The sequence below is a fragment of the Anthonomus grandis genome, chromosome 24 (assembly GCF_022605725.1).
Source record: "Anthonomus grandis grandis chromosome 24, icAntGran1.3, whole genome shotgun sequence".
Taxonomy (NCBI): Eukaryota; Metazoa; Arthropoda; class Insecta; order Coleoptera; family Curculionidae; genus Anthonomus; species Anthonomus grandis.
In genome coordinates this window covers 1,641,519-1,657,619 of record NC_065569.1, presented here as the reverse complement: position 1 = coordinate 1,657,619, position 16,101 = coordinate 1,641,519, and the positions used below count along the sequence as shown (strand labels likewise).

The 16,101-nt window shown below is 32.9% G+C and overlaps 1 protein-coding gene across 1 annotated transcript; it reads right to left on the bottom strand.

The window, feature by feature from the left end:
- Positions 1-11,414: 11,414 nt before the first annotated feature.
- On the bottom strand, positions 11,415-14,218 carry LOC126749346 (histone-lysine N-methyltransferase, H3 lysine-79 specific-like). Its single transcript, XM_050459017.1, has 5 exons — positions 14,133-14,218; positions 13,737-13,849; positions 12,422-12,518; positions 11,464-11,552; positions 11,415-11,429 (listed from the first exon to the last, which is right to left on the bottom strand). Exons 1-5 carry the CDS (start codon positions 14,173-14,175, stop codon positions 11,415-11,417), a joined length of 357 nt encoding a protein of 118 aa, XP_050314974.1. The 5' UTR covers positions 14,176-14,218.
- Between the last annotated feature and the right edge of the window lie 1,883 nt (positions 14,219-16,101).

The window sequence follows — 16,101 nt, the reverse complement described above, 5'->3', positions numbered from 1 at the left end:
AAAAATCTAGCGTTGAATATTGCACTTTTTATGACTTTAAGGGGCTCTACAACTAATTCTAATAAAGATAGAGCAAAACAGGTTTTCCTTAACCACCTTAACTTTTTAATACATAATCTTTATTTGACATATTTCACATACATGACAAATATGCCATCTGTCAAAAACTCAATATTTGCTTTCTTCTGGAAATTTTAAATATTTTTAATATGGCATTCCCTATACCTAAATTTAACACATAAAAAAATATTGGCCTAATGATACGGAGGCAAGAGGTACAAGCAGTATGAGGTCAACTCAACTTTGCATCAAATTCCCTGCAGATAATTTGAGAAACTCTTTATGGGAATATATATATACCATGTAGCCTGATGCATGTCCAGCTCTTTATGGGAATATATATATACCATGTAACCTGATGCATGATCAGCCAAGGCACCAGCAGTAGGGTAAGCGAGGATGGCTACCACAATACTTCACAATAAAAATTCTAGTTAAATACCTCAGTAAAACCTCTTTTAAAAGGCCCTTTTAATACCTTTATATTCATGTTTAATTTTGTAAAATCAGTTGATTCCAAGAAACTCTATTAACGCAAAAAATTAACCTACTGATATTTTGTAGCAGTAGAAAAAAAATATTTTGATACTATAAAACAATAATTATTAGATCATTATATAAGTAGTTATAAGTTAGGCTTAAATAAATTCTAAAATTATTTATATAGTGATTGAAAGGTGAGATACATACCTGGTAAATTAAGCATAGGAACTGCATTGGCTTTAAGACCTCTTTGAAACCCTGGCATACAATCGTTTTTGGCAAAATGAACATCACATACTAAATATCTATTATATACCTGATCTAAAGTCAATATATCCCAATTTTTTGGTTTAACAGCTCGAACCCAAGCTCTGAAAACCGGTAGGTTGTTTTTGGGGAAACGATGCCTCTTACTCAAAAAGTTCTTGCACCCTGGAACACAACTGGGTTTCTGCTGTTTTTCCATTCTCATCCTCTTGGGAGGATTCTCGGGAGTACCGTTTATTTCTTCAGCAAAAAGAAAGCACAAAACAAGAACAAGTAAACAAAAACGTCAAAATAACAAAAAAAGTAAATTGTTTCTGGTAACTTCTAAACTTAAAAACGCACAAACAATCGGCAATCCGCACCGCACTCCGACTATACTATGTAAACAAGACAAAGAAAAGAAAAAGAACAATTCAAATGTGAAGTAAACTTAGGTATATCTATGCACATTAAACGGTTTTATCTCTGTGAGGCAATTATTAAAACTTCTGAGAATCGAAATATTTGATAATTTTGATATTATTTATATTTTTTATGACGTTTATCATTTACGACAATTGAAATGGGAATTGGGGGAATTCCAAAATATTTTACTACACAATACAAGTGTGCCATCTCGTGACGGCCTCATTAAGCCGCAAACATTTAGAGCATAGACGAAATCTGTAATTTCCGAACTGTTTCGATGTTGCTTCCGCGCCATCTAGCGACTGTTACGTTGCAACAAATGTATTTGGACGGCTGCGTTTGCGTGTCCCTACTAGAGAAGTTGTTTACTGTGGTGTAGTGTTGCCTAGTGAATTGTGTCAGGGAGTGTTTGTAGCAGGTGTGATTGCGCAACCGAGGGATGGGAAAATTCCAGTTAAAATTTTAAATACGCGTGAAACTGAAGTACGTTTGAGAAATTATAGGAAATTTATACCAAAATTCGCGGAATTATATGTACCCCTAAATAAGTTATGTAGAAGGTATGCGAGGTTTGAATGGACAGATGAGTGTAATAGTGCGTTTGAAATTTTAAAGAAAGCAATGGTTCAATATCCAGTGTTGGAGTATCCAGATTTTACGGACACGAATGAATTTATACTTCAAACAATGCTTCACAATTTGCTATTGGAGCAGTGCTTTCGAACAAAAATAATAAACCAGTAGCATATTCAAGCAGGAGTTTAAATAAGGCCGAAATAAATTATCCAACTATTCACAAAGAACTTTTAGCTATTTATTGGGCTGTAAAACATTTTCGCCCATACTTATACGGACACCGATTTAAAGTAGTGACAGACCATAAACCCTTGTTGTACTTATTCAGCCTTACAGACCCATCTAGTCGTTTAACAAAATTTCGCTTAGGTCTTGAAGAATACGATTTTTATGTAGAGTATGTAAAAGGGAGTGAAAATGTTACAGCGGATGCGTTATCTCGAATTATTCTAACATCGAATGAGATGATATTAAAAACTATGAACAATGACATGATTGCTGTTATGACTAGAAATCAGTGTAAACGTATAGCAGAAGAAGATGGAAAGTTGGATAAGGATAGTCATAGTGCTTGGCCTGATCAACCAAACATTGTGGAAGTCCTTAGAAAACCAATAAATTGCACTGAGTTAGTCTTGATAGACTCATCAAAAATAAAATCTTTGTCAAAAATTATAACTGAACAATCAGGAAATTTTTATTATGTACCACTACATCTTACTGTACATTTAAGTCAAAATTCTCGATCAACATTGACGCGAGACGGAATGCTGAGAGACTTGACCGATATTAGTAAGAGAGCTGGCATAAAAGAATTGTATATTTTAAAAAACGAAAATTCTGCAGATTTAATTGAATGTATAGGGAAAGAAATAAAAAATAATATTAGTTATCAGAGGCCCCGAATAAATATTTTAAAAGGAATTATCAAAGTAGTGGACAATGATGAAAAAAGAGTTATTTTAAATGATTTTCATTTACTTCCAACCAGTGGACACGCAGGTATAAATAGAATGACAAATAATATAAAAAAGTATTACTTTTGGCCAAATTTGTATAATGATGTTAAGGCATTTGTAAAAAGATGTGGTATGTGTCAAAAACAAAAATATTCAAATCATTATATAAAACAGCCAATGGTGATTACTACCACAGCCAGTTCTTCGTTTCAAAAAATTTATCTAGACATTATAGGACCGCTACTTACAGATATCAATGATTTTTCCTATATTCTTACCCTGCAGTGTGAATTAACAAAATTCGTGGAAGCATATCCATTAAAAAATAAAGATGCTGTGTCAGTTGCAAAGGCATTTGTGGAAAATTTTATCTTAAGATATGGAATTCCGCAGGAAATTGCAACTGATAGGGGATCTGAATTTATTTCTTCTACAATGAGTGAAGTTTGCAAGAATTTAAAAATAGAACAAGTTCATTCCACCGCATACCATCACGAAAGCATAGGGTCATTGGAAAATTCACACAAGGCTTTAGGAGCATATTTAAGAATTCAGTCAGAAAACCATGTCGCAGCTTGGAGTTCATGGATTCCATACTGGTGTTTTGCGTATAATACGGCAGTTCATACTGAAACTAAATATACTCCTTTTGAGCTTGTTTTTGGAAAAAAAATTTCAGATACCAAGTAATTTAAAAAATATTGTGGAACCTATTTACAATTTTGATAGTTATCCAATTGAATTGAAATACAGGTTACAGAAAGCTCATGATGACGCAAGAAATAATATTTTACTTTCAAAAGAAAAAAGAAAAATATCTTATGATAAAAATATAAATCCCATTGAATATAAGAAAGGAGATTTAATTCTCGTTAAAAATGAATATAATTACTAGATCAAACGAACTTACCTGAAGTGAAGTTCGATCTTAATTATATGAGTCCTCGTCGAAGTAAATAAGAACACTATGTAGTCTCCCTGACTCTACCGAATACCACGAATTTAAAAGCAACGCAAAAAATTCGCCCCAATACAAGGGCACCCCGACACCCGCCCGCTCGGTCTATGCAACTCATTCTTTAAAGATCTCGCTGAAAATTATAGTAGCTAAGAAAAGAAGGGGGTTAATTTTAATTACAAAGGGAAGGGTGGGTCTTATTTACTTCGACGAGGACTCATATAATTCAGATCGAACTTCACTTCAGGTAAGTTCGTTTGATCTAGTAATTATATTTCGTCCTCGTCTCGTAAATAAGAACACTATGTAGATGTTTAAAGAAGAAAACTTAACTTCATAATTTTCAGTACTGAATTGTAAGTCGCTGTTTTTTAAATGCATTGCAATTAACGAACAAAAAATTATTCATAAGTACTTACATATCTTATATACTTAATTAGTAATAAATTTTTTGATACACAAATATCGGGATCAGTCGTATAAAAAGGTAAACAAATGACGGGTTGAAGCCTATTCGGGCCGGAAGTTTTTAATCTTCCATCAATCTGAATTTTTACTCAGTGATCAGAAAACTGTATATTTTTTAAATCAATTAAAGATAAGGTCTGCACCTTCTGTCCTGAGCTGAGTGCTAGTAGCATAGCCAATTTTGATGTAAGAAGTTCCAAGGAAATGTTTTTAATTTTTAATGTTTTTAAATAACTCAAAACCATAGCTGGGTCCCAAGTATTTGTGTACCTTGGTTTATTTGGCCTTAACTGAAAAATACCTTTAAAAAACCTTTTAACCCGAAAATCCTGTGCAAATTTCGGACCTAAAACTAAAGCTAAGGCTGATCTGTGAGAATTAAGGGTTCCATAAGATACCCCCTTCTCAAATTCAAGTTGAAGGAGTTCTACTATTGGTACCGATGCAGAAAAAAAAATCTACTTTTCTTGTACCACAGAAATGCCACCATAACTTTAAGCCCGTATTGTAGTGCTTTAAGGTAGATTCTGTTAATGATACTATGCATACCTCTAAACCAGAATCTGGGACTCCTCGCGACTCTAATGCTTGCCGGATAAAAATCCGGTAACCAGGGTAAGTTGTGCCCATATGGGATGTGGTGTTGACCTATTAACGGGTAAAAGTCAATTTATATTAGGTTGAAGAAAAAACTGGAGGATGTCTTTGAAGAGAAGTGAAAATAGGATACCATGGTTGTGTAGGCCAATATGGGGCAATTACGATACCCTCTGCCTTATCTTGAATAATTTTCTGTAACACCCGAAGAATAAGAAAAAAGGAGGGAAAGCATAGAATTTTAGGCGTTCCCAACTTAAAGTAAAGGCATCCACCCAGAAAGTCTCAGGGTCACGATGCCAGGATACAAATTTAGAACATTTTTTGTTGAGCCTGCATGTAAAAAGGTCTATATTTGGAGCATCAAAAAAGCAAAGAATCTCTTCATAATATTTGTTATTTAATTCCCATTCAGTTATTAAATTTACCTTCCGAGACTGTTCATCTGCAATTATATTATCTTTTGAGTTAATATATGAAGCAAATATGTAAATTTTTCTTTCTTCACACCAATGCCAGATATCAAAAAAAAAGCTTGCTTAACTTAGGGTACTGGATACCCCCCATTCTATTAATATAGGCAATGGCGGTTGTATTATCAATCCGCAATAAAATATTATGACCACGAAGGTCGTTGATAAAACACTTTGATGCGAAAAAGACTGCCTTTAATTCCAGATAATTTATATGCTCCTTCTCTTCCTCTAAAGACCAGAAACAATTACTTTTCATATCCCTACAACAGGCACCCCAACCAGTTAAGGAGGCGTCTGAAAAAATTTCCAATTAAAATGAATCTCTTCTTATAGAATTTGAGCCATGTGGGATATTACACAACCACCATCTAAGGTCATTATGAAGGATGGTAGTAATATTCATATATTTATCATAATTTCCACCAGATCGCCATCGGACAAAAACTTCTCTCTTTCAAACAATTTTGTATGTGCCCAACCATAACAAATACCTGGGCATACAGAAACTATCTTGCCAACAAATTGTGCAAAAAAGCGAATAGTGCATTTCTTGCTAGTTGCCCAAATTTTGTTTAATTAAATTTAAAAGAACTGGTTTCTTATCTTGAGGAAGAGAAATGGTCATATCTACAGAATTATAGTTAAAAACCCAGATAACGACATAGCTGTGAGGGCACTAACACACTTTTTTCGTAATTTATAATGAATCCAAACTGCTCAAGAACTGAAATTGTAGTTTTAACATTTTTGGAACATTTTTCAAATGATTCCCCAAAACCAAAAAACCATCTAAATATATAACTGAAAGGAAACCTCTTGAAAGCTTGGTAAATATGTATGGTGTGCAATTAAGGCCAAAGGGCATACAATTATATTCAAAAAGTTTTCCTGAAAACTTAAACCTTAAATATTTTTAAAATTTTTTATCAATAGGTAATAGAAAATATGCATTCTCTAAATCAAGGGTACACATGTATCCATTTTGTTGCACAATATTGCATACTGTCCGCCTATCTTCTAATTTAAAATGTTTTGTTCTAATAAAAACATTCAAAGATTTTAAATTTAAAATAAGACGGCTAGATCCATCAGGCTTAGGTACTAAAAAGGTACTGGAAATAAATTCGCCCACAGTGTGATTAACCTCATTAATAGTTCCTAATTTTAAAAGGTCATTAATGGAAATTTCAAGACATTTTTTCTCAGAAAGCGACCAAATCGGTTCTGAAGGTTTAAATTTTTGAACTGGAGCTCTAATAAAGGGTAATTTAAGTCCAGTAATTCAAGATAAAATTATTTTTATCCTGGGTAATACCCTGCCATTCGGGTAAAAAATATTTTAAGCGACCCACCTTATCTAATATCTTCGGCGACTGTCTTTGGTTCGAACATTCGATCTCGACTGACGTTCCTGCGCTTGTGCATTCGAGCCGCGCTGAAACAATCTTTGTCTCTGTTGGGATGGGGCTATGGCTGCACCCTGACGACGTCCACCCCGAGTGGTGTCCCTGCGTGTTGGTACGCGAGGTGGACGGTACAAGTTTAAAGATGCGCCTGATAATGGTTTTCTCGTAAAATTAGAACTGAAGGGCTATAGTTCCAAGGCAGTTCTTTTAACCTCCTTGCTAGCTTTGATACGTTTTCCCAGATTTCTGCCAAACAACCAGCCATCTACGGAGACATTGGTCAATGTATCCTTTAGGTCTTTTCGTAAATTCAAGAGGAGTAGATCACGTCGAATGACTGAATATTTATGATGGAAATCCGCAAGCAATTTCCTGGTATCACTAACTTGCTCTATCCATTTGCGTCTTACTTCCCCTCCCCTTTCTGAAAGTAGTTCAGAAGTAAGTTGACCTAGGGCTGAAAAAGTAGAACCCATTTGATCCTGCAAACTTGCAAGATTGGTGTCGCGACGCAGAATCTGCTCATTAATAGCCGACGCCACTTCAGAATTAAGGCATGGACTCTTTAAAAGTGGACAATTTTCCACGGGTGGATATTTCCCTATTAATTTTTTATGGTTTTCTTCGCTTCAGCCCTTCTCCAATAATGTTGTCCATCTACTTGCCAAATCGCAGTGGATCTTGGAACCAAACAACTCCTGAATTGGCTGTTGTACTGCTTTAAGGCTCCTCATCTCCCAACAATGCCAAAACTTCCTTATCTAGAGACGGGGCTGGAGGAAGATTTTCATCATTCGTAGAAATAATTTCTAAAAGGAAACATTTTGTATCAGAATATTTTGCCACAAATAATTGCCGGAAATGTAAAATATGCTATAATATTTCACAAGCCTTATATTCCAAGAACCAGAAAAAGTAAAATATACCATAATATTATACTTTATAACCAAATCCTGTATGAACAACTGTTATTGTTTGAACTTAGAAAATGTAAAATATGCCATAATATTTCACAAGCCTTGTACTCCAAGAACCAGAAAATTAAAATATACCATAATATTATACTTTATAACCAAATCCTGTGTGAACAACTGTTATTGTTTGAACTTAGGAACTGTAAAATATGCCATAATATTTCACAAGCCTTGTATTCCAAGAACCAGAAAAGTAAAATATACCATAATATTATACTTTATAACCAAATCATGTGTGAACAACTGTTATTGTTTGAACTTAGGAAAAATAAAATATGCCATAATATTTTACAATTCACAAGAAGTTTTGTACACAGCTTCCAGGAAAATTAGGAATGTAAATACGCCATAATATTGTACAACTACTTAATTCTTTGAGCCAGTTACCATAATAATTCAGGAATACCACAAAGAGAAGCAGTAAGAAAAAATTGTCCTATCAATTCTTTCCACAAAAATATAAAACAACAATAAAGTATCCTTTTATTTACCTGCTAAACCGCCATCAAGGTCAGGGTCGACCCTTTTGGCCAACTCTGATAACGGTACATTATCAGAACTGTCGTCACTGTACTCACCCTTACCCCGCTCACCCAAACCGCTAGCGGGGCTAAAATTTGAAACTGAAGGCGTGGAATGGCGATGATTCCGAGACACACTCCTTTGTCGAGCCCGACGATATTTCAATTTTAAACATTTTTTAAGTTTAGAAATTTTCCACTGTACATAATTATAGCTATCACTATCTGCCGAAAAACTATAACGTCTTTTATTGCGATTAACCGACATATTAAATTTATCTAATGAAATAACAAAAATTTTGCCACTCCGAAAAAAAAAACACACGCGACGTAACTATTCGGCACGAGAACAAGGAATGAGTTGCATAGACCGAGCGGGCGGGTGTCGGGGTGCCCTTGTATTGGGGCGAATTTTTTGCGTTGCTTTTAAATTCGTGGTATTCGGTAGAGTCAGGGAGACTACATAGTGTTCTTATTTACGAGACGAGGACGAAATATAATGGTAATAAAATTGCCAGTCCTTGTTTCCTGGGGCCGTATGTAGTCGTTCAGGATGAATCTCCTAATGTAAAAATTGTAAAAGAAAATAAAGAGATTCTAATCCATAAAAATAGAACTAAATTATATCATAAGTAAGTAATTAGTGCATAAAGGGCCCTGCGCATAGTTACACTATCGGACAAAAGTAGAGAAACTTTTTAAATTTGCGTTTTATTTGAATACTTCAAAACTAATGCAGTTCTACACATAATGAAAATCAACAATAATTGTTAAGACTTAATTTGTATAAAGTAAAATAAATTGTAGAAGAAAATCCTAAGATTTAATTTAATTAAACAAAATATTTATGAGACAAAAGTAGAGAAACTAAATTTTATTCCAAAAGTACAAGTTATTTCTTATTTCTATCTTAGAAAAATTAATAGTAAGTAGAGTATCCCTTATTGGCAATCACCTCGCGGCATCGATTTGGCATGGATTCCAACAGTTTCATAATGGTTTCCTCTCCAATAGAATTCCAGGAATCTTGTAAAACTTTTATAAGATCATTTTTATTACTGATCTGATGTTGCCTTACACGCCGGTCTAGTTCCTCCCAGAGGTTTTCAATCGGGTTAAGATCGGGACTTTGCGCAGGAAAGTCCATAACCCTAATATTTTCCGATAAAAACCAATCTTTGACAACCTTTGATTTATGTTTGGGGTCGTTATCTTGTAGGAATATCCAAGTCAAAGGTAAATTATCCTCAGCAAAGGGTAGCATTACATTTTGTAGGATGTCTAAATACACAAATCGATCCATGATACCCTCAATGATGTGTAATGGTCCTGTACCGAACCCAGAGAAGCAACCCCATACCATGCAGGAGCCACCACCATGCTTTACCGTAGGCTGTGTATATCTTGGATCGAATCTTTTGCCTTGTGGTCGATGTACCCATGAGATTCCATCGGACCCAAACAAATTGAACTTACTTTCATCAGTAAAAAGAACTTTTTTCCAGTCGTTGGTTGTCCAATGCAAATATTTTTGTGCAAAGTTGAGTCGGGCCTTCTGATTCTTCTTGCTAATAAACGGCTTTTTAGCGGCTCTTCTACTAAATAATCCTCCTTCCCTCAGTCGTCTTTGTATGGTCTTAGAACTAACATTAACACCAGGTAATTCACTTAAAATTTTATTTGCTGATTTGTGAGGATCAGACTGGGCAATTCTTTTTATCATCATTTCCATGTGTTTGGTTGTTTTTCTTGGGCGGCCACTTTTTTTAATGCTTTTTGTTGAATTTCGTGTTTTAAAATTAGAAATTGTCTTGCTAACAACGGACTTATGCAAATTAAGCGTTTTACTAATGTCCACTTGTCGTATACCACTCTTGTGTGCATCAACTATTTTTCTACGAAGGTCTTCAGACAAATATCTTCCGCGAGGCATGTTGATTAAAAAAACTATGCAAAACTATCAACAGAACTCACGTAAAGCGAACTAAATACTAAATTTGGACGATTGATATTTAGATTTCTCTACTTATGTCCATCCGAAAATATTTGAATTCTTTTATTGTAAATAAACAACTGATAAGAGGCATGTAAAATGCGGTAAAAAAACGCAGTTGTTGAGAACTACAATATTTGTAGTAAATATTTAATTTAAATACATGGTTTCCGTAAATCAAAGAATTTTTAGAAGTTTCTCTACTTTTGTCCGATAGTGTAGGTAATAATTAATTAATTTACTAGTTTGGTGTATTATTAGTTAAGGTTTTGTAAAAAAAAAAATGGAAAAGAGGGGTTATTAGGTAAAAAGTTGAAAATTTCAAAATTACTGGATATTAATTGAATGTATGTATATAATTTTAGGAATGTGTTAAGAAGAGTTGTTACTTTTATAGTATATATATCCGGAATTTTCAATTTAAAAGAAATATGTAAATTCCTTAAATTTCCCGGGGAGGTGTAGTATGGAAGTATCACCCAGTATAACAAATATTGTGTAAATAGGAAACTACTATATTGTAATAATACATTAATTAATTCTATATAGCAAAACATTATAATGTCTAGTAAGCATTATCATAAACCAGGTCAACGGGAAGTTCAACGATCCTTGGATGTCGCTTTTTGATATTTTAATCTAGATCCTACTTAACCCTAAGAAGGTTGTTTCATTTTAACCCTATGTCTTAAATCATAATTACTTAAATCATAATTTACTACAGTATAGTAGTAAAATAAAGTAATCTAAAACTATCCTTTCTTGACCAACATGCAACTTTCTTGGCGATTCGAGTAAGAACAACTAGTTATCTGAAGCCAACACCATACCAAGGGTCGTGTCCTACTAAGTCGTTGTTCACCGGTCCCAAGGAACTCACGTCTACAAGATATTCGAGAACCGCAAACAGAATTAAATTCATAAAAATATAAGATAGAGAAGGGTAAATAAGAAATAATAAAATTAAACATGGAGAATATTTTAAAGGAGATTTTTTTCATTACAGACCATTCAACTTGGCTTATTGACTGAAGACCGTTTTTTACTGAGAGCGCCTACTGTACAATAATTGAGCTTACGGTACAGTTTCTCCGGGAGAACGTAGACCAGAAAATGTTCCAAAATATAACACATGTATGTAGTACAGACGGATAAATACATGCATTTGAAATAAAACGTTTAATTATTGAATTTTTATGATATATTAATTTTATGATTAAAAGTTAAAAAATATTTAAAAATAAATATAATAATTTTTTGGGCCTCCCCTATGCCCCTCCTTCCTCCCCGGCCCCTCCACCCTCCTCTCGGTTCAGCCTTTTCTTCTCTATCGGAAGGGCCCTCATATGGCCCCCTCCCTATGCGCCCCCTAAATATTCGGGCGCGGCCCCTCTGGATTCTTTGATCTATAAAGAAAATAAAATGAAAAATATAAGTGTATTCAATCTATACAGAATATATCACGATTGATGCTGAAGTTGAAACATTAACGGAATAAGGAACATTGCATTTTTTAGAAAATTTAACAACATATGATATAACAAGCGAAAATATTATTTTTAGCGATGCGACGTTGCTGCTCAGACTAAAAGGTAACATCATGTTTGGTGTTGTAAATAAATCACCCTGTATATGCTAACCATTTTGAGTTTGTGTGTTTTTCTCTGGTGTTGTCCTATGCCAATCTTTAACGATTTTCATTTTATTTCATCGCCATATACGAAAAATGCTATAAAGTTTCGGAAATAAAAAAAAATTATAAAAAATAAACTTTAATATATTATTATGAAAATGTAAATACGTAAATTATTCTTCTAGTTTTTGAAGTATTTTATTCGTATTTTGTAGTTAAAAGTTGATTAGTGAGATTTATTCAGGGTTCTACTTACGTTTAGCTTAATATTTTCTTTTATAGTCTCTGATGTGTTCCTAAATTTCATTACAATATTAAGTATTTATCGCACATGGCTTAAAAAAATCGCCAATTATATTTAACAATAAGCCTAAAAGAGTGACTGAATTTACCAAAATTTCATTTTTATAGATATTTCTTTCCAATTTAATTATTCATCTAAAAACATTTTAGCTCGTTAGATCCCATCCCAATCCCTTATCGATGTCAAATTTTCAAAGAAATCTGATGTTCCCTTATTCGTAAACGTTTAACTTTGCATCGATCATGATTCACCTTCATAAGTTTCATAAAATGTAGGAAAAATCGAATAGTTTATTTCTCCAAGAGTATTGTCCACAAAGATTAAAATATCCAACTTACCCTCTCTCCTTTGTACTTCCCTCCGCTCTTCCTCTTCTTTTCTTTTTTTTTCTTCCTCCCTCTCTTTACACGCTTCATTTTGTTTTTCTTCTAAAAACTGAATAATAGAATCATTAGTTATTTTTAATGAAATCATGTAATAGTTATTTTAAATAATGCATTAGACGTAGATAGAAAACGATCCAAAAGATTTTTTTTTGAAGATTTCATTGCTGTGATAAAAAACCTTATCAAGATGAAGCATTGTATTTTTGTCGAAGTATTAACGCTTACATCGATAAGAATAATACGTTCCAGTACATTGAAATTGAGCGAAAAGCATATTCTATAACAATGAGTACAAGGGCGAAATAAGCAAAATTTTATCAGAATTTTAAAATTCGCACATATTATATACGATACTCTTTCTATCACTATGCTATTTTAATTTTAAATCAATTTATTTATCATTCACAGTTGTATGAAATGTTTAGCTTTTTATATTCAGATATATATACCTTATTTAATGATTTAAAACATAATTGTTAGTGATGATGGTATAAAAGTAAAAACAGGATAGTTTTAGATAGCGCCCAGGCTCACTCATATCGTATTTTAAAAGAAATATTAAACATTTTAGACAATTTAAATGTCAACAAATACAATTATATAGAGATAATAATTTAGAGATAATTTTAATATAAAGCAAATTACGAAAGAATATGCAATTATTTAATTCTGTGATGTAGTAAAATATATAATTTAATTAGATGATAAATGCACCAAGTCTATAGTTTATTTTGGTAGAATATACTTATATAAGCTAACGCTTATACTTACTACATCATTAATTAGTTATACTACTATAAAATCATATATTTCCTTGGAGAAATAAAGCTTTTTTTTTACAAAAACAAAAGTGAGAATAAATATTCTTGCACTGATTACAAAATGAAATCATTCCTTTATTAAAAACTAAATCCAAGTGCATTTATTTTGTATGATGAGCTAAATAATAACTACTTAAATCTAATTCTAGGATGAAACTATAAAGCATACCCCGATTCCTGCGAATCATATAAAACAAATCTAATATTCAAGACATAAACTTTTGACGAAATTAAATAGCTGATAAATAAAACTTAATTAATATAATAAGTAATTATATTATCGAAAACTAACGTCGCAAAAAAGAAATTATGTTAGAGTAATTGAGCAAAATTAATTATTACCTTACCATATCAACCAAATATTAAAAAAAAAAACTATTTAATGTAACATCGTTCACTAGCCATGTGAATATTAAAAAATTACTTATAAATAAGATGTAACATACCTTTAGCCGCTCGGCCATATAATTTATGCCCTGCAGGACATGGTCTAATTGCCCTTGTAAGGCCTGTAAGTCATTTTTGGGCGGAGGGGGCTCCACACTACCCGATGACGTATCTATGCAAAAATGAAATAATAATAAATATAAATATCCGAAAACTTTTATGTTTAGTTTACAACAATTTTTTCTTAATAAATATGGCATACTTAAAAAAAAAAACGTTCGCTTTGTATTCCTGAAAGCAGACGAATGAACAGTTTTGCTACAAAATTTTCGTGCAAATTAAAATAAGCATCTTCTATCCAATATATATTTACTTACATAATAATATATTTTTATTATTTTACCAAAATATGTTAATAGTCACAATGCATTATTACAAAAATTATAAATACTTACTGGCTTCCTGATCCATAGGTTGTTGTGGGTTTTCTTCTGCCATTTTATTTTCATAAATTACAGAATGAACAATGCTGTATAGTCTGGCAAGTGGATCTGAAACAGCGGCAGGAATGTGGGCCAAAATATTCCACGTTGCCACGTTTAACCTTAAAACTTAATGGTGCGGGACTTACTTTCTAATAATATGCAATATAAGATTTTTTACAATAACAAGATATAGAGGGTAAAATGTTAAGAATTATAATCTAAATAGTTATTCCATTTTGGCTTTAATACGCAATTGTTTTACCATTAAATATGATACAATTAAATGTTTGTCCAAAAAATGGATCATGTTTAGTAAATCTGGCAACATTACGTTACACCTCTACATTCCTACGTCTACTCCTCTACTTCTTGTATAATAGGGGTCAGCCATTATGAACCTGAACGCTTGTGATTGGTTTCCCTCGCCGCACGTGTTTTTGTTATGAATTATTTCGACAGTTCATTGGACAGGGTCTTTGTCACCTGTTTACAATGCTTGCTGCCGTTTCAAAACATTGATTACTATTGAAGGGTGGACAGTGGCGTAGGTTTTATCGTTGATTTTTGGATTCCGTTTATTTTATATGTTATTTATTATTTTGTTTTATTTGTGGCTATTAATTAAAAAAACTAATATTAGTGTTGTGTATACCTAAGTAGGTAGTGTAATTTTCTTAGGTTTGGAGTTTCACTGTTTTATTACTTACATGAAATACCTATTATTTAATTTTTTAGTTTGTTTTATTATTGTCTACATATATACGAATAATAACATTTATTATAATGAATAAATTCACTGAGGTCCTTCATAGTCAAACGAGGGAAGTGATAGCAAACGTACAGGTAAGTTATAATAATTTATTTAAAAAAAAGTGAAATACATTGTGCCTCTTAAAAAAACAGTAGTTTATATTATATTTTATTGCTTTTTGTATACCAACTATGCATTCAAAATGTTGTTATTAGGATTTGCGATGAAGAAGCTGCAAATAATTCGATGAAATTGCCTCTTAAGCGTAAGCTTGATCGCGTTTCCCTTTATACCGGAGTCTCCGTATCATCTGTGAGAAAAATTCACAAGGAAGATGAAGAAAGGCGACAAAATAACCCTGATGAAATGTTAGCCAGTCCAGGGAAAAAACGGCCACGCAAAACTGTCGTCGAAAAAGATGACAGTTTTCATTTTCAAATAGTTAGGCATTGTATCACCAGATTTTACCTGTAATATAAAGTGATTCCGACAACTAGAAAGTTGTTACAACTAGAAAGAAGAAAATTAAAAGAAGAGGCAAATTTTTCTTATTCCAGGGAAACGCTTTGTCTTTTATTAAAGTCAAATGGCTTTTTTTGGCGTAAGTGTCAAAATAAGAGGAAAATCTTAATGGAGAGGCCCAATATTCTTTCCTGGAGATACAAATATCTTCGCGAAATACGAAAATATCGTGAAGAAGGCCGAAACATTATTTACTTGGACGCAACTTGGGTGGATAACGATTTGACGTTCAAGAAATGTTGGCAGAGCGATACGGTTACTGGTGTTTTAAAAAATATTAGTTCAACGGGTAAGCATACAATACAAAACAGTGTGTATAAGTTACAGTCATATATTTTTTTACGGGCAAGGACCCGTTAAATTTGAGAAATATATATATATATTTTAAATGATATTTTAGGTCGGCTAATAATTGTTCATGCAGGTTCCGACAAGGGTTTTGTGGACAATGCCTGTTTAATATTTAAAGCCGGATTGGCCACAGGTGATTACCATGGCCAAATGAATAGGGAAAATTTTACTAGATGGCTCACGGAAAAACTTCTGGAGGATAAATTCTGGGAAACTGACCAAATCATGGAAGAAATCGAGCCCCTTGTCATCACAATAGGAAATGAGGACAGTAACAATAATGGCAGTAGTAATGAAGACGATAGTGAATACGAG

Coding starts and splice junctions, on each gene's coding strand:
- LOC126749346 (XM_050459017.1), bottom strand. CDS start 14,175: ATGGCAGAAGAAAACCCACAACAACCTATGGATCAGGAAGCCA. Junction 13,850..14,132: donor ACCTATGGATCAGGAAGCCA/GTAAGTATTTAT, acceptor ATTTTTGCATAG/ATACGTCATCGGGTAGTGTG. Junction 12,519..13,736: donor ATATGGCCGAGCGGCTAAAG/GTATGTTACATC, acceptor TCTATTATTCAG/TTTTTAGAAGAAAAACAAAA.